At 40.1% G+C, this 19,203-nt stretch overlaps 2 protein-coding genes and 1 long non-coding RNA gene across 5 annotated transcripts in view; 2 read left to right on the top strand and 1 right to left on the bottom strand.

Annotated features, from left to right (window-relative positions):
• The window catches only part of LOC133635314 (tensin-3-like), a 152,148-nt gene that overhangs the window by 34,605 nt on the left and 98,340 nt on the right, over positions 1 to 19,203 (bottom strand). The window lies entirely within an intron of this gene.
• LOC133635315 (uncharacterized) overlaps positions 1 to 19,203 on the top strand; it is a 72,074-nt gene that overhangs the window by 50,478 nt on the left and 2,393 nt on the right. The window lies entirely within an intron of this gene.
• On the top strand, positions 4,109 to 10,805 carry LOC133635313 (uncharacterized). Of its 2 annotated transcripts, XM_062028389.1 has the most exons (5): positions 4,109 to 4,600; positions 4,655 to 4,786; positions 5,909 to 6,080; positions 6,235 to 6,387; positions 6,645 to 10,805. In XM_062028389.1, the coding sequence occupies exons 1-5, from the start codon at positions 4,234 to 4,236 to the stop codon at positions 10,456 to 10,458; spliced, it is 4,638 nt and encodes a 1,545-aa protein (XP_061884373.1). In that variant the 5' UTR covers positions 4,109 to 4,233; the 3' UTR covers positions 10,459 to 10,805. The 2 variants fall into 2 exon arrangements, with proteins under 2 accessions (XP_061884373.1, XP_061884372.1); XM_062028388.1 differs by having other exon boundaries at positions 4,109 to 4,786.

Below are 19,203 nucleotides of genomic sequence, written 5' to 3'. Positions count from 1 at the left end.
GAAATACCATACAATTGCTAGGGTTTTCACTTTAGAGTGCTTACCTAAAGTTTTGTTACCAATGCATTACTGCATATAATGTTTAAACAACATGTTATTCAATAGGAATAATAACATTTTCAGTATGATTTCCAACATGTGTGAGGCAAAAGAAGATACATCAACTCGATGCAATAAAGCTAGACTTTAGCAACACCTTGTATAGCAGGGTCCTTAAATAGGCGCCCTGTGAGACACATCAGGTTTTCAGGCTTTTAGTTTGGTCCGTCAAATATAACCAAATAATAAAACCATTCACTCCAACTCGAGAAGTGCTAATCCATGCAGTATTTACTGCACTGTGCAGGAGGCAACGGCAAGGCTTATGCATCACAATAAAAGAGCAGTAGAAGAAGAGGAATACATTTGGACCGCTAATAATAGATTTGGCACTACATGTGATATGTATGAGCGTCCTAATACAACTTTTGTACTTCTGATACAATAACGATATTGGAGCCTTGAGAATTGGCCGATAATGATATTAATCCGATATGATATCAGCACGAATCATAGCACATACCTGTATTATTGTGTATTGGGGAATGTTAGAAAAGGCTTGACCAGGCAAAATTACTCAGAGAACAATGGGAGGTATGAAAAACACTAACATACAGTATTTAATAACCAGAATGGACCTATGCTGTCTTTAATTAAACTGAAGTGGAAATGTATTTTTGGTGAAATGTAGTGGTCTCAGTAATTAAGTTTAGTGCATGACTCTAATGACGAAGTTGAATGATTCAGACACGTTTGTTAGTGAATACTTTCGAATACGCTTCTGCCTTGGAGACTTTGCGTATGCAAGTAAGTAATACACAACTATAAATATTTTATACTTGTTTATATTGACAAATGTTGTGTTTTAGACTGTAATATTGTTCAATTAAAGACAGTTATTACAAAACCCCCAACCATTGAAGTTGGCACATTGTGTAAATCGTATATAAGGACAGAATACAATGATTTGCAAATCTTTTTCAACTTACATTCAACTGTCTATGTGATGTCAAGGCTTGGTTAGCCCAGAATTTTTTAATAATGAATGAGGGAAAAACGAAAATTTCAGTTTTTGGTCCGGCCCTCACTGACTTGGGACCATTGCAAAATCATGTGCGTCCCAAAGTCACCAGCCTTGGCGTCACTATAGACAGCGATTTTAAATTTGACAAACAAGTCAATGGCGTTTTAAAATCGTGTTTTTATCATCTTCGTCTTTTAGCAAAGGTAAAACCATTTTTATCTTTTAACCTTTTTGAACAAGTCGTGCATGCTTTTATTTCAAGTCGCCTGGACTACTGCAATGCACTTTATGCTGGAATTAGCCAAAAAGCTCTCTCCCGGTTGCAGTTAGTCCAGAACGCGGCAGCACGACTTTTAACAGGGGCCAGGAAACGTGAGCATATAACCCCAATTCTTCGGAGTTTGCACTGGCTCCCTGTTCATTTTAGAATTGATTTTAAATCCTTGCTGTTTGTTTTTAAAGCTTTACATGGACTGGCACCTCAGTATATCTCGGACCTCATCCAAATTTACACTCTTGCGCGCGCTCTGAGGTCCGAGAGCCAGCTCCAGCTCGTGGTGCCCAGGACGAGACTTAAAACCAGGGGAGACAGGGCCTTCTCTGTGGTCGGCCCTAAACACTAAACACTCAAACTGCTCCCACAGTGGAGTGTTTTAAGTCTCGTCTTAAGACCCACTTTTATTCTTTGGCTTTTAACACTACGTGAGTTGTGTGGTCTTCTGTCCTCTGTTGTCCTGTGTGGTTAGGGTTAGGGTTATAAATTTTGATGTCTATTTTACTGTTTTAATTGGTTTTACCCTTTAAAATCGTTTTTAATCATATTCATTTTTTATATTGTCTCTGTATTGGTTTTCTATTCATTTATTCTTTGTTTTTATTCAGTCATTGGTGTAGCATAATATTGTTTTTAATATTATTTTTAATATCGTTTTTAATATTGTTTTTAACATGGCTGTGCAGCACTTTGGAAACATTCTTGTTGTGTAAATGTGCTATATAAATAAAGTGGATTGATTGATTGATTGATTACATTCAATTGTTTTTTATGTTGGTTTTTTTTTGCAAATAATCATTAACTTAGAATTTAATGGCAGCAGCACATTGCAAAAAAGTTGGCACTGTGTTACATGGCCTTAACAACACTCAGTAAACGTTTGGGAACTGAGGAGACTTTTTGTTAAGCTTTTCAGGTGGAATTATGTCCCATTCTTGCTTGATGTACAGCTTAAGTTGTTCAACAGTCCAGAGTCTTCATTGTGGTATTTTAGGCTTCATGGGAATGAACCAGCACTTGTATTGTAAAGATAGGAACTGTGCAGTCGGTCTTTAGAGTTTTGACGTTAGGCAGGCGTGAGAGTCTGTTAAAATAAAAAGTGTTTCTCGCCTTCCTGTCGGTCATTTTTCCTTAATAATGAGCTCGCAGCAGCCAGCGTCATCTCACAAGTCCCCCGGTTGCCGTGAATGTCAATCAAGTGACGAAAGTGACGTCTTGGTGAAGATTCATGATCGCTAATTTTTAGGTCTAGTTTTTTAATGCCTGGCTGGCGATCGACCGACACACCCTCCGCCATCGACCGGTAGCTAGGGATCGACGTAATGGGCGCCCCTGCTCGAGAAGCTGAACTGAAAATAAAGGCTTCCAGTCCGTTTAACTCTCCTTTCTAGCGCCTCAGTACTCGGCCTGTGCGATTTCACGGCCTCACAGACAGTCGGAAATTATAGAACTCTTTTAAAAATGTTAACTTCTCTCACTCCGGGGTTAAACAAAATCTGAGGCCACCATAACAAGGAGGCCGAAGACCAGCACGTGGCTCCAGATCCCCAGATTGCAGACCCCTATTCTAGCTTGTGTGCTGTCATGTACTAGGCTGCGGTGTACAGTGGCTGCTAGCTCCAAGTAGCCTACAGCATAGCCCGGGGGTCGGCAACCCGCGGCTCTAGAGCCGCATGCGGCTCTTTAGCGCCGCCCTAGTGGCTCTCTGGAGATTTTTCAAAAATGTATGAAGAATGGAAAAAGATGAGGGGGAAAAAAAATCTATTTTTTTGTTTTAGTATGGTTTCTGTAGGAGGACAAACATGACATAAACCTCCCTAATTGTTATAAAGCACACTGTTTGTATTAAACATGCTTCACTGATTCGAGTATTTGGCGAGCGCCGTTTTGTCCTACTAATTTTGGCGGTCCTTGAACTCACCGTATAGTTTGTTTACATGTGTAACTTTCTCCGACTTTCTAGGACGTGTTTTATGCCACTTCTTTTTCTGTCTCATTTTGTCCACCACACTTTTAATGTTGTGCGTGAATGCACAAAGGTGAGTTTTGTTGATGTTATTGACTTGTGTGGAGTGCTAATCAGACATATTTGGTCACTGCATGATTGCAAGCTAATCGATGCTAACATGCTATTTAGGCTAGCTATATGTACGTATTGCATCATTATGCCTCATTTGTAGCTATATTTGAGCTCATTTAGTTTCCTTTGAGTCCTCTTAATTAAATTTATATCTCATGACACATGTAGTATATGGCTTTTAATTTCTTGCGGCTCCAGACAGATTTGTTTTTGTATTTTTGGTCCAATATGGCTCTTTCAACATTTTGGGTTGCCGACCCCTGGCATAGCCTATCATGTTTCCCTTTTGTAAATGACTTCACTAAAATACAACAAGAGACCAACCACACATGTTGCTCAAAGTGCTGCAGGACTGCTTATATTGGAGCTTATATTGGAGATTTAGACACAAGCCGATATCATCCGATACTTGTTTTTTTGCTGACTCCTAGTGCAGGGATGTGTAGTCACGGTACGAAGGTGAGGCGGAAGCCAGTGTAGTTGTTTTTTTGTTTGTTTTTTTCAAACAACTTTATTCATAACAAACATAGCATTTATATTACAGAAAACCAGTTAGTGCCTGTGGTCAAGGCTCATATCGTTCAGTTTCGCTCCCACACCAACGGCACAACATCATTTTTACTTCATAAAATAGATTTACTGGTAGTAAGTAAGATACCAAAAGTTCGGAAATTGACACCAAGCCCATTTTGTGTAATCGGTGTTGAAAGCCGGTACTATTTTTCAGTGAGGCGCAGTGATATCTAGTGGGGAGTGGCGCGGTTTTGGTCACATGGACCAATCAGGTAGCAGCTTTATTCTAACAACATACCTGCTATGGCGACGACAACATCCGAGAGTGAAGAGGAACGAAAGACCTCAAAAGTTAGAAAAAAAGTGCGTAAAGAGGAAAATAAAAGATGCTATATGCATCTTTCATCTGTGAACAATGAGGACGTCCAGCACTTCACTCGGACACGGTGGGACACATACAGAAACTATTTAAAACAGTGGCTTTGTCTGCAAGACCAGAACAAGCATCTGGCAGAAATCTATAAACATTGCTCGGATGTAGATTTTGACGCTATTCCTGACGACGCTGGGTTTCACGCAACATGCTACCGACGTTTTACAGATAAATCTGCATTGTTTTATGCCGAGAAAAGGACCGCACGGGCGGTGGGAGAACCATCTGCAGCCGCAGGTCAGTCAGCAGGCACGTCTGAAACTCCCCGAAAGAAACTTCGATCTCGTTCAGGTTTGCCCGTTGCTTCTGCCGGCCCCGTCCTGCCAGCCATCTGTATAATTTGTCAAAAAGTGGAAAAGTACACTCGTGTGGGAGGAAAACGCCAGAGGGATCAACTCACACAAGCAGAAACCGTGTCGGCAGGTATGTGACACACACACACACACACACACACACACACACACACACACACACACACACACACACACACACACACACACACACACACACACACACACACACACACACACACACACACACACACACACACACACACACACACACGTGTGTGAATCTATAGTAATAATGTTACAGTACATAGCGTAGGATTGAAAGAATGTGTTGTTACTTTGTAATAACCAAATGGACCATTTATACACTGTCAGAGTTAAGGGGAGACCTTGGAATTTAAAAGTTTGAGAACCACTGGCCTAGAAAAGGAAGCCCCACCCATCCCCCCATATACCTTCACACCACAGCCCCAATCTCTCTCTCCCCCCCCACACACACACACACACACACACACACCCCTGGACTGATTTACACATCACAACCCCCACCCCTCCCCCCGCACACCTTCACACCTCACCCCTCATCCCTGAACTGACTGAACTGTGACCACTACCCACATCCCTGCTGTGACTTCATGTCACCTCCACTGCTGCTACAATAATTGAAGAATGCATAGTGCACTTTATACATCATCATTGTCATATCATCCATTATCATCTTCACTGTGAACTGAATGTGCAATACTGCTTCTGTCTACTCATGCCCACTATAGATCTGTTGTAAGATCCACACTTTAATTTACTTTATCTTATTTCTTTATTTTTGTTTCTTATTTTATTTTATTATATTTATTAGTATTAAACATCCTTAGCATTTACATTTTTAGTAAGTTTATTGTAAGTGTGCAATATAGTTTAAGTTTATTCTTGTTTAATTTTTATATTCTGTGATTCTTTATTTAGCTTAAGTTTATATTTATATTTATATTTTGTGAATTTGCAAGGGGGACCAGCAAAATAAGCTTTTCATTGTGCAGTGTGACTGTCTGTTTATCTGTGCATATGACAATAGATATCTTGAATCTTGGAATGTTTAGCTGGGAGTTCAGCAGCTCACATCACAGAGTCGTAAATCACAGGGTCATAAATACCTCTCCAACCCCCCACTCAAGACACACACACACACACACACTTTTTTACTTGTAAATCTCTGATTTTGCCAATAAAGCTTATTCTAATTATTTTTCTTTTAAAGGCCAGTTGCTGAAGGCAGCTGAGATTAAGAAAGATGCTGCCATTCTTCTGCACATCAACGACAAAGACTGTGTTGCTATAGAGGTCCGGTACCATAGGACCTGTTACAGACAGTACACCAGGTTCTTGTCACTGTCTACAGCAACGCACACTGCAACCAGAGATGAAGAAATGTGAGTAATTACACTGTACTGTCATTTTGCTCACATTTAAAAAGTAAAAAAAATTTCAACAACATGCAGCTTATATTTAGTTTTGCTTAAGATACAGCTTTGAAAGCATGACTCTTTGCACATGTTAAGTGTGTGTGTGTGTGTGTGTTTTCAGACAACCCTTTGCTGACAGCTACAACCTCTTCTGTGACCAAGTGATCCGTCAAAGGATTATAATTGACAAAGAGGTGCTGAGAATGGACAAGCTAAGGAAGTTGTTCGTGGACACCGTTAAGAAGCACGAAGATCTTGATGCTTCAGGCTACAGGTAACTGAAACAAAAATAATAAAATATTCATACTGAAAAGTTTATTATTTATAGATTTAGTCTCTCCCCATAAAGGCTATGAGAGTATGTTTAAAGTAATTTGATTATCATTGATGTGTGTGTGTGTGTGTGTGTGTGTGTGTGTGTGTGTGTGTGTGTGTGTGTGTGTGTGTGTGTGTGTGTGTGTGTGTGTCTGTGTCTGTGTCTGTGTGTCTGTGTGTAATGTGCTCATATTTCCCTTTAACTTTATGTTTCAGGAGGGATAAACTGAAAAGAAGGTTGGTCCGTGATTTCCCCCAGCTGGTTTTCCACTGCCCTCCCCAGCGCAACGTCTCTGAAATGGTTTTTGTTGAGACATTATCGTTAGCAGACAGGGTACCTCTGCCATCAGGCACATCACCATCAACTACCGAGTCAACTGAGGTGAGCCAAGCTGAAAGCCAAGCTGAAAGTGACAGTGAACACACGGCTAGTACAACAGCTGGTCAGAATACCACGGAGAACACAAGGACACTTTACAGTGCAGGGCTGATATTGAAGCGCCTTCTAAGTGACTCTCCCGGTATGAAATGCCCGTGGCCTCCCACAGCAGAGGATTTAAATGTATCTGAAGCTAAATCTGTTGTGCCTGTTGAACTGTACAACTTCATTGCCTGGATTATAGGTGCAACAGAAGAGCCAACACTAGCCTGTTATGTTGATGTTCCTGATGATGTGAATCTAAAGGTTATCTCTCTTTGTCAAGACATTGTGTATCTGGCATCTAAAGGTCGAAAGCAGACACCCAAGTCATTGTGTCTTGGTCTAACTGTTCGCCATTTAACAGGTTCATCAAATGTTCTGTCACTGCTGAATAGGTTAGGACATTGTGCTTCACGGGACACAGTTGTCAGTCTTGACACTAGCCTTGCTCAGCTACAACTTTTAGAGGGTAGAAACAAAATACCCAAGGGATTCGCACAGAAGGCACCCACAATACTGGTGTGGGACAACATTGATTTTGGGGAGGAGACACTGTCAGGTCATGGAACTACTCACCACACAAATGGCATTATGCTCCAAAGTTCTGTCACTGAAACTGTGTCGAGAACAGAGAGACAGCCACTACAGAAGGCAGTTAAATCGTTCAAACCACCTCCTAGCTACCCCGTAGAACACTACCAACAGTCTAAAAGACACGGGCCACAGAACTTGAGTCACCATGGAAGTGTTCCATTGGATGCAGAAACATACAGGTTGAACACTGTATCTGCTGCCAAAACTGAACTGGCATATGTTTCAGTAAAGTACACAGATGCTGAAGCATGCACAGTGCCAAGCTGGACAGGTTTCCATACACTGCTCCAAAGTGGGGCCACTCTGCCAAAGTCAGCACTGTATTATCTTCCAGTCATTGAGGCTTCACCGACGGAGATGTCAACAGTTAACACGATTTTGAAGCGAAGTGTTGAAATTGCTGATCAGCTAGCACTGGACCATGTAGTGGTAGTTTTTGACCAGGCTATATATGCCAAAGCTCAGCAAATCCGCTGGAAGGACCAGGAATTGACAAAACGCCTTGTGATTAGACTTGGTGAGTTTCATACTTGCATGTCTTTCCTAGGGATTATAGGAAAAAGGTTTGGTGATGCAGGACTGCAAGACATACTCATTGAGTCTGAAGTTGTTGCCCCAGGTTCCATCAATGGTGTGATCAGTGGTCATCATTACAACCGCAGCATGAGGGCACAGAAACTTATGTATGAGAGCCTGCAACGTGCCAGATTCAGCACATTCTTAGACTCTTTGACACCAGCGGGGAGAGATGAGTGCATGGCTGTCATCAGTGAAATCAAAGACACATTCCCAGACAGAACAGTGGATGTTTTGTGTGCAAACCAGAAATTTGACCAAATGTGTTCAAAGTATGCTCTCTTTGTGGAAAAGAGAACTGCCGAAAACCCAACGTTTGCTTTCTGGAGTTCTTACATTGACATGGTGCAAATACTCCTTCTGTTTGTGAGAGCTACACGAGAATCAGACTGGCAGCTTCACCTGTCAACAGTGCGCTTGATGATGGCATGGTTTTTTGCTTATGATCGTGTAAACTATGCTAGGTATTTGCCTACATACTGGATGGAAATGGTCAACTTGCCTATAACACACCCTTCTTGTCACAAAGACCTCAGTGTGAAAGGTCAGTGGACTGTTCAACGTCAAAGTGCCCATGGATTTGCCTCCATTGCTTGTGACCAGGCTATTGAGCAAACATGCAACAGAGATTCAAAGACAAAGGGTGGCTGGACAGGAATAACTCTAAATAGGGCTGCAGTGTCTCGCTGGATATTGTCACAACATGAACGAGCTGCCATAGCTAGACAATGTGAGTCAATGTCTGGAAAATCCCCAGAAACACGAAGGCGAAAAGATCTAGACCGCTCACGGATTCATGCCGATGAAGAAGCTGTGACCAGAATAAGTTCCACCATTGATTCCATGCTGAACCCATTTGACTTACACCAAGATGGCATTGTTTGTCTTAGCTCAGGGACAGTAGCATCTGAAGGGGTCAAGAAGGATTTGCTTGCAGCACCAGAAAGGGGGGAAGAAGCTGTCAAAGTCTTTATTGACCAAAGACTGTTAACAAAATCAGTCGACATTTTTGCCCCCATCAAGGCTCAAAAACTGAAGACCTTTAGTGACCAGGCAAAAACAAAGACAAAATCTGCAGCAGCCAAAGATGTCATTCTGCGTGCAGACAAGAAACTTTTCTCCAGGCTACTCATTATTGGTCAAAGTAGAAAGGTAGACCTGAGGCAAATTCTGTCCTACTCCTTGGGAACGGTTTCATATCCCTTAGCCAGTACTGATGGGTCACTTGCTAAAACAGACAAATCTGCCTTGATGAATATATTGGAGAACAAAGACAAAGACTGCTTAGTTCAGCAAGTTCCGTCAGATGGAGCTATTCTCTTCGATGGCATGGCAGTCATTCAAGCCATGCATTCCAAACCAGCTACCTTTGGAGAGTTGGCTGACAACTTACTCCAGTACGTGGTCAAGATAGCTCTGCAGCACAAGTGTACAAGGATAGACTTTGTCATTGACCAGTATCCAGAAATCAGTATTAAAAACCTAGAGCGGTCACGGAGAGCTGAGGGTGGTACACAACAGGTGCAGATCTATGGACGGGATCAGAAGGCACCCACACAGTGGAAAAAGTTTCTATCTAATGGGACCAACAAAGCAGCACTGGCAGAATTCCTCTTTGTTGCATGGCGAGATGCTGATCTCACCATTTTGGGCAGGGACTTCAGCTTGTACATAGCACATGGAGAACTGTGTCACTGTGTTACTGTGAAAGAGGGTTCACAAACTGTCAGTGCTGTTCACGAACTGACATGTGACCATGAGGAATGTGACACTAGGGTGTTTTTACATGCACAGCATGCTGCACAAGAACATCAAACTGTTGTCATCAAAAGCCCTGACACTGATGTGGCAGTGATTGCTGTAAGTCTTCAAAGAGCTTTACAGTGTAGCTTGTATTTTTTCACGGGAGTAGGCAACAGAACGAGGATCATAGACGTGGCTAAGGTGGCAGCAGCTCTTGGCAACAGTGTTTGTTCTGCACTCATTGGCATCCATACCTTCACAGGTTGTGACTCGACCAGTGCCTTTCATGGCAAGGGCAAAAGGAAGACATTTTCTCTTGCTTGTCAGAAAGACGAATACCTGACTGCGTTCTCAAATCTGGGCAGCAGTTTTAACCTTGACCAGTCTACGTTCAAAACACTGAGCAAATATGTGTGCCACCTGTATGGACAGGCATCTGCCAAAGACGTGAACGATGCAAGATACAAAGCATTCTGTATGGCATCGTCAGCTTTGCCAGAACTGTCCATTCCCCCAACAAGTGATGCCCTCCACCAACACTGCAAAAGGGCAAACTACCAAGCAGCAGTAATGCGACATTCCCTGACTGGTATGATGTGTGCCCCTTCACCCATTGGCAATGGATGGTACATTGAGGATGGGGAGTTAACAGTAAGATGGATGACTAGAAATCCTGCCCCAGATAGTGTGCTGTAGGTAGTCCACTGTGGTTGCAAGACAAGCAAATGTGAAACAGAAAGATGTTCATGTATGTCTGCAAAAATGTCTTGTACTGATTTATGTCACTGCCAGAACTGTGGAAATGTTTCAAAGGAAACAGAAGAAAGAGGTGCATGGGATGATGACACAGATGAAAGTGATATTGATGAGTAATTACGCACCATGTCACCATGTAAAATTTGCCACTTTTGTTTCTTTATCAAGATGTTTGATTATCGAGATGCCACACTGCCATTTTAACGGTAAAGCTTAAATAATGTCTGTATTACCTTTTTTTTCAAATTTGTTTTGGTCTTTTGTGTGTGTTTGTGTGTGTGTGTGTGTGTGTGTGGGGGGGGGGGGGGTATAAATGACACATGCTGTGAAACAATTTGCTACTTTAATAAATATTTATCATATTTTATACCAATTTGGGCCTTTACTGCATCTATTTTAATCTTGTCCATTTTTGCCTTATTCCAGTTTTGGGGTGCATGGTAATATTTTGCTAGATTTTAAGCCACTTTTGGCCACGGTGTGTTACTTCTTTTGTACCTTTGATTACATAGAAGGTTGTGACATTTTTTTAATGTATGATACATAAGCTTTTAGCTAAATTTAATAAGTGTGTGCTTCATTGTGCTGGGGCAAATCACTTCAGTTGAATCGTTTTTTAAGAAATTTGCTACATTTCATGATCTAAATTCACATATGAGTATACTAAGGCACCAATATTTGTTTCAGATGTTAGGTATATGTATTTATGATATTTGAGAAAGATTTTGTGTTGCCAAAATGAATAAGACATATTTTACAAGCCAAAACTGCAGCACAAGATTTTCGTTTTTTGTGATTTACCTCTATATACATTTCTGGCTTGTGACAAAATTTGGCTAGGTATCATGTTCTGAACTTTTAACCCAAAGTCCAGAAGGGTATTATCTATGCAAAAATGCATTGAACAAGTTGTGCTTAGACGTGGGAGCGAAATTCATTTTCTAGGCACTTTTTCTCATGTCAGCTCACCGTCTAAGTGTTTGTGTTTTTGTTTGTGTGCTGCAAAAACATTATTTTACTGCTCTGAATGAAATGAAATGAATGGATGAATTTGTGTGCCAACATGGAGGATCATACAGTAAATGCAATATCAAGTCCGTGTCTAAACTGGAATGTAGGACAAAATTAATGTGATCATACCAAGTACATTTTCATGGAAAATAGATAGTACTGTTTCAGATACTTATTCAAATATTTAAATATTATTAAAGCAAATGGGACCAAAAATTATTTGATCGAATAGTTTTTATCATTACATTTTTATGAAAGTGAATTACTCTCTTCCTATTTTTTTTTTTGTCATTTTAATGTGCAACCTGTACTAACAATGATTAGAGCAGTGTTTTTCAACCTTTTCTGAGTCATGGCACATTTTTTTCATTGCAAAAATCCGGAGGCACACCACCAGCAGAAAACATTAAAAAATGAAACTCAGTAGCCGAAATTGACAATAAAAAGTTGTTCCTGCAATTGTTGGATATGAATTCAAACCATAACCAACCATGCATCACTATAGCTCTTGTCTCAAAGTAGGTGTACTGTCACGACCTGTCACATCACGCCGTGACTTATTTTGAAGTTTTTGGTGTTTTCCTGTGTGTAGTGTTTTAGTTCTTGTCTTGCGCTCCTATTTTGGTGACTTTTCCTGTTTTGTTTGTATTTTCCTGTAGCAGTTTCATGTCTTCCTTGAGCGCTATTCCCCGCACCTGTTTTGTTTTCACAATCAAGACTATTTAAGTTGTGCGGACGCTATCCTTCTTTGTGTGGACATTGTTGATTATCATGTCATGTACGGATGTACTTTGTGGACGCCATCTCTGCTCCATACACTGTAAGTCTTTGCTGTCGTCCAGCATTCTGTTTTTGTTTACTTTGCAGCCAGTTCAGTTTTAGTTTCATTTAGCATAACCATCCCTAAGCTTCAATGGCTTTTCTTAGCGGCACTCGCCTTTTGTTTATTTTTGGTTTAAGCGTTAGATACCTTTTTACCTGCACTCTGCCTCCCGCTGTCGTCTGCAAATTGTGATCACGACAAACATCTACAAAGCAATTAGCTACCTGCTGCCACCTACTGATATGGAAGAGTATTACATGGTTACGCTGCCAAGCTCTAGACAGTGCAGACACTAAACAATGGCATATTTGCGGATTATAATCACTGGTTTGCAAAAAAATATTTTTAACCCAATTAGGTGAAATTACATAATCTCCCACGGCACACCAGACTGTATTTCACAGCACACTAGCGGCACAGTGGTTGAAAAACACTGGATTAGAGCATACAAATATAAATAAAAAATAAAAAAAACAACTCCAAAGGCATCAATGTCTCACCTGGTTTAAAGGTCACCTCATCAAACTGCCCTTGTGATATGCATTATAACTCCACTTCCAATCCCCAAGCAGTAGGCAATAAAAGTGATAGACAGAGAGTTTGTACTCGATAATGACATTAAAGGTCACAAAAGTCAAAGTATTGAGCAAGGGATCCAGACATGCAAGGCAACGCCATAAGCCGGGGGAGTGTTCATTACTACCGCTTTAAAAGGCGAGCTGTGGAAGTGTGCAGAACAACTTTACAATTCCAGCCTTTGACGAGCGTGAGTCCTAACTCGTTAAGAGGCTAAATAGCCTCGAGACACCCTTTTTGTTCTTTGGTAACTCTTCCCCTTCCCGTTAAAATACATAAATTAAGGGTGTCCAAAGTCATCAAGCTTTATTGCAGACTCCAACGTACAAGTAGACATACACTACCGTTCAAAAGTTTGGGGCCACCCAAACAATTTTGTGGAATAGCCTTCATTTCTAAGAACAAGAATAGACTGTCGAGTTTCAGATGAAAGTTATCTTTTTCTGGCCATTTTGAGCGTTTAATTGACCCCACAAATGTGATGCTCCAGAAACTCAATCTGCTCAAAGGAAGGTCAGTTTTGTAGCTTCTGTAATGAGCTAAACTGTTTTCAGATGTGTGAACATGATTGCACAAGGGTTTTCTAATCATCAATTAGCCTTCTGAGCCAATGAGCAAACACATTTTACCATTAGAACACTGGAGTGATAGTTTCTGGAAATGGGTCTCTATACACCTATGTAGATATTGCACCAAAAACCAGACATTTGCAGCTAGAATAGTCATTTACCACACTAGCAATGTATAGAGTGTATTTCTTTAAAGTCAAGACTAGTTTAAAGTTATCTTCATTGAAAAGTACAGTGCTTTTCCTTCAAAAATAAGGACATTTCAATGTGACCCCAAACTTTTGAACGGTAGTGTATACAAAACAAACAAAATACAGTATGAAAGGCATTATCACATACTATTAAAAACAGTGTTTGTGTATATTCAGTAAAAGGCATCTAATAAATAAATAAAAGCAGCAATAAAAAAAATAAAAATAAAATAAAAAATATATATATCCTCCTTCAAAACCTCACTAAAAGAACACCTCCAGACAACTACAACCCTAGACTAACACCCTCCCCCCACCACATCCCACCTCCCCGGATTGTAATTGATCAAATGTAAATAATCAAATGTATATACTTGTTCTTATGCTTTCTGAACTCACTATGTTGACTGCTCGCTGTACATATCCTACCAAGTCAGACCTACACTGTTTCAATGTCCATTTCTCAGATGATATAATTGTTGATGACTGAAGTGCTGATATCAACCAAACCTAACCCCCCGCCCCAACCCCCTCCACATCCCACCCCACGAATTGTAAATAATGTAAATAATTCAATGTATATAATCTGATGATTAACTTGTGTGATAACTGTATTATGCTGATAGTGTATATTTGTACCATGAATTGATTAACGTGGACCCCGACTTAAACAAGTTGAAAAACTTATTCGGGTGTTACCGTTTAGTGGTCAATTGTACGGAATATGTACTGTACTGTGCAATCTACTAATAAAAGTCTCAATCAATCAATCAATCTTCAACCCAACTCTCTCGTTTGAGTCACACATTAAGAGTGTTACTAAAACGGCCTTCTTTCATCTGCGTAATATCGCTAAAATGTGTTCCATTTTGTATACTAGCGACGCTGAGATCATTATTCACGCGTTCGTTACGTCTCGTCTTGATTACTGTAACGTAATATTTTCGGGTCTCCCTAGCATTAAAAGATTACAGTTGTTACAAAATGTGGCTGCTAGACTTTTGACAAGAACAAGAAAGTTTGATCATATTACGCCTATACTGGCTCACCTGCACTGGCTTCCTGTGCACTTAAGATGTGACTTTAAGGTTTTACTACTTACGTATAAAATACTACACGGTCTAGCTCCATCCTATCTCGCTGATTGTATTGTACCATATGTTCCGGCAAGAAATCTGCGTTCGAAGAGCTCTGCCTTATTAGTGATTCCCAGAGCCCCAAAAAAGTCTGCGGACTATAGAGCGTTTTCTATTGGGGCTCCAGTACTCTGGAATTCCCTCCCGGTAACAGTTAGAGATGCTACCTCAGTAGAAGCATTTAAGTCCCATCTTAAAACTCATTTGTATAGTCTAGCCTTTAAATAGACCCCCCCCCACCCCCCTTTTAGACCAGTTGATCTGCCGTCTCTTTTCTGCTCTTCCCCCCTCTCCTTCGTCCCCACATCTGCGGTCCCCTCCAAGGTTTCTCATTGTAATCCCATTGGGTTGAGTTTTCTCTTGCCCTGATGTGGGATCTGAGCCGAGGATGTCGTTGTGGCTTGTGCAGCCCTTTGAGACACTCGTGATTTAGGGCTATATAAATAAACTTTGATTGATTGATTGATTGATACCTAACAGAACTACACCTAGAATTGGTTATCTGTATAATAAAATCGTTCTCGGACCCCTGCAGTCTACATATACATTTAAACATCAGTTTTCTCAGGGTGGCGTGAAAGGTGTTTATCCCTAAATCACAAAGAAGCTTGCTGGCATTACTACCCCTGGGCTTTCTGAGCAGGATTCTGAGACAGTCATTAAATACAACCTGGAGTTTGCGCAAGCTCTCTTTTTTGAACCTCACCCAGAGGGGTGCTGTGTACATATATGGGTGCAGTAAGCTCTAAACAAGTACACCTACGCTTCATCAGAACAGTAGTGAAATTTTCTCACCAGCATATTGGCTTGGACATACAGCATTCTTCTCTGTCTAAGCATGTCAGCATCATCCTCCATCTTGTCATTGATGATGTGGCCTAAGTATTTGACATTGTTGCACACAGACGGGGTTTGACCAGACAAGTAGAAACCTGGGAAATTAAGATGTTGATCCTCCTTGGTCCAACATATCATTACCATACTCTTTGTGGCATTATACTTGATGTCAAAACTTGACTCCAAAGTCTGAGCATATGTTAAGAAGCTGTTGGAACCCTGCACTACTGGGAGATATAATGGCCAAATCATCAGCGTACATAAAGTGATTGATTATAGGCCTACTGAAATGATTTTTTTTTATTTAAACGGGGATAGCAGATATATTCTATGTGTCCTACTTGATCATTTCGTGATATTGCCATATTTTTGCTGAAAGGATTTATTAGAGAACAACGACGATAAAGATCGCAACTTTTGGTATCTGACAAAAAAAAGCCTTGCCCCTACCGGAAGTAGCGTGACGTAGTCAGTTGAAAATTTCCGGAAAGATCCCTATTGTTTACAGTGATGGCAGCCAGAAGTGAGAGCGATTCGGACCGAGAAAGCGACAATTTCCCCATTCATTTGAGCGAGGATGAAAGATTTGTGGATGAGGAAAGTGCAAGTGAAGGACTAGTGGGGAGTTGAAGCTATTCAGATAGGGAATATGCTCTGAGAGGCGGGTGGGACCTGATATTCAGCTGGGAATGACTACAACAGTAAATAAACACAAGACATATATATACTCTATTAGCCACAACACAACCAGCCCAAAGGACCGTTCACCTAACCCAAGGTTCATAAAGCTTATATATTTACCCAAAGTTACGTACATGACACGCACGTACGGGCAAGCGATCAAATGTTTGGAAGCGCGCGGGTGGGACATGATATTCAGCTGGGAATAACTACAACAGTAAATAAACACAAGACATATACTGTATATACTCTATTAGCCACAACACAACCAGGCTTTTATTTAATATGCCATAAATTAATCCCACATAAAAACACCTAGGTGTTTGTTATGCTAGCTCCTAGCTCCTAGCTCCCGTCCATATAACCCGCCAATACAATTCAAACACCTGCACAACACACACAATCACTCAGCCCAAAGGACCGTTCACCTAACCCAAGGTTCATAAAGCTTATATATTTAACCAAAGTTACGTACATGACACGCATGTACGGGCAAGCGATCAAATGTTTGGAAGCGCAGCTGCGTACTCACGGTACCGCGTCTGCGTTTGTGTATCCAAATCAAAGTAATCCTGGTAAGAGTCTGTGTTGTCCCAGTTCTCTACAGGCGTCTGTGTATCGAAGTCAAAGTCCTCCTGGTAAGAGTCTCTGTTGTCCGAATTCTTCGATCTCGACTGCATCTTTCGGGAATGTAAACAAATGAAACACCGGCTGTGTTGTGTTGCTGACTTCCCTCGCAAAATACTCCTCTTCGCACCGACAACTTTCTTCTTTGCATGCTCAGCTTCTTTCTCCATAATGCAATGAAAAAATTGCAACAGATTCACCAACACAGATGTCCAGAATACTGTGGAATTATGAAATGAAAACAGAGCTATTTTGTATTGGCTTCAATGGGCTACCGATACTCCTGTTTCACTGGCTACGTCACGCGCATACGTCATCATCCAAAGGAGTTTTCAACCAGAAGTTTAGCGGGAAATTTAAAATTGCACTTTATAAGTTAACCCGGCCGTATTGGCATGTGTTGCAATGTTAAGATTTCATCATTTATATATATATATATATATATATATATATATATATATATATATATAGACTGCGTGGTCGGTAGTAGTGGGTTTCAGTAGGCCTTTAAGGTGTTCCCAATGATGCACCCTGTTCTGCATTCTCTCAACTGCCTTGACAGATCATCCATATACTAAATAGGCCTGGTGATAGAAGCCCACCCTGCTGTACCCCATTGCCAACTCTAAAGGGAGAGGATAAACTACTTCCCCATTTTACCTGCATTGTCTGCGTGTCGTACCAATATGCCAGAATACGTATGATGCTACCCGGAACACCCCTATGCTTCAGCTTGGTAAAGAGTTTGTGATGGTTGACTCTGTCAAATGCCTTAGATCAGGGGTCCCCAAACTACGGCCCGCGGGCCAGATACGGCCCCCCAGCGTCCAAAATCCGGCCCGCGGGAAGTCCCAATTAAAAAAAAAAAAATATTATTATTTTTTTTAATTTGTCCTTACTAGTCCATTTTCTACCGTCTCCTAGCCACTCAGGCAAATCATATTGTCTAAAAATGCATTTTAACATCGATAACGTGACATGCAGCATGTGCGCTCTTTAAGTCAATTTGTGCGCGAGGAATATATATGTATGAATACATGTATATATATATATATATATATATATACATATGTATATATATATATATATATATATATATATATATATATATATATATATATATATATATATATATATATATATATATATATATATATACACACACATATAGACACATATATATATATATATATATACACACACATATAGACACATATATATATATATATATATATATATATATATATATATATATATATATACACATATAGACACATATACATATATACACATATACATATATATATATATATACATATATATATACATATATACGCATATATACACATATTAAGTTAAAGTTAAAGTACCAATGATTGTCACACACACACTAGGTGTGGTGAAATGTGTCCTCTGCATTTGACCCATCACCCTTGATCACACCCTGGGAGGTGAGGTGGAGCAGTGGGCAGCAGAGGTGTCCGCGCCCGGAAATAATTTTTGGTGATTTAATCCCCAATTCCAACCCCTTATGCTGAGTGCCAAGCAGGGAAGTAACGGGTTCCATTTTTATAGTCTTTGGTATGACTCGGCCGGGGTTTGAACTCACAACCTACCGATCTCATATATACATATATATATATACATATATATATACATATATACACATATACATATATATATACATGGACATATACATATACATAGACATATACATATATACACATTTACATATATATATATATATATATATATATATATATATATATATATATATATATATATATATATATATATATATATATATATATATATATATATATATATATATATATATATATATATATATAGTGCGGCCCCCAGCCGAATTGTTTTACCCCAATGCGGCCCCGGAGTCAAAAAGTTTGGGGACCCCTGCCTTAGATGCATCAATAAACCTACCAACATTGTAGAGCCCTGCGCTCTGTATTTTTTTACTGCTTCTTTTAAAGCATAAATACACAAGTCAGTGCCATGCTTGCTCTTAAAGGCAAATTGGTTGTCTGTGGTTGCAGCCCAGGCACCATTTTGGAACGCGATTTATTTTTTAAAATTGCAGGAAATTGTCAAAAATAAAGACATTTTAAAAATAGATCGTAAAGGTATTATTTTACGGTAAAAAGCAGAAATGTTGAGAAGAATAATTAAATATAACACAACTATATTATTTAGCCTTTAGAAAAATTATAGAAAAT

The sequence above is a fragment of the Entelurus aequoreus genome, linkage group LG19 (assembly GCF_033978785.1).
Source record: "Entelurus aequoreus isolate RoL-2023_Sb linkage group LG19, RoL_Eaeq_v1.1, whole genome shotgun sequence".
In the NCBI taxonomy this organism is placed as follows: Eukaryota; Metazoa; Chordata; class Actinopteri; order Syngnathiformes; family Syngnathidae; genus Entelurus; species Entelurus aequoreus.
Note: the sequence above shows the minus strand (reverse complement) of the source record. Positions and strands in the feature narration are given on the sequence as shown.

Coding starts and splice junctions, on each gene's coding strand:
- LOC133635313 (XM_062028388.1), top strand. CDS start 4,234: ATGGCGACGACAACATCCGAGAGTGAAGAGGAACGAAAGACCTCAAAA. Junction 4,787..5,908: donor AGCAGAAACCGTGTCGGCAG/GTATGTGACACA, acceptor TTTCTTTTAAAG/GCCAGTTGCTGAAGGCAGCT. Junction 6,388..6,644: donor CTTGATGCTTCAGGCTACAG/GTAACTGAAACA, acceptor TTTATGTTTCAG/GAGGGATAAACTGAAAAGAA.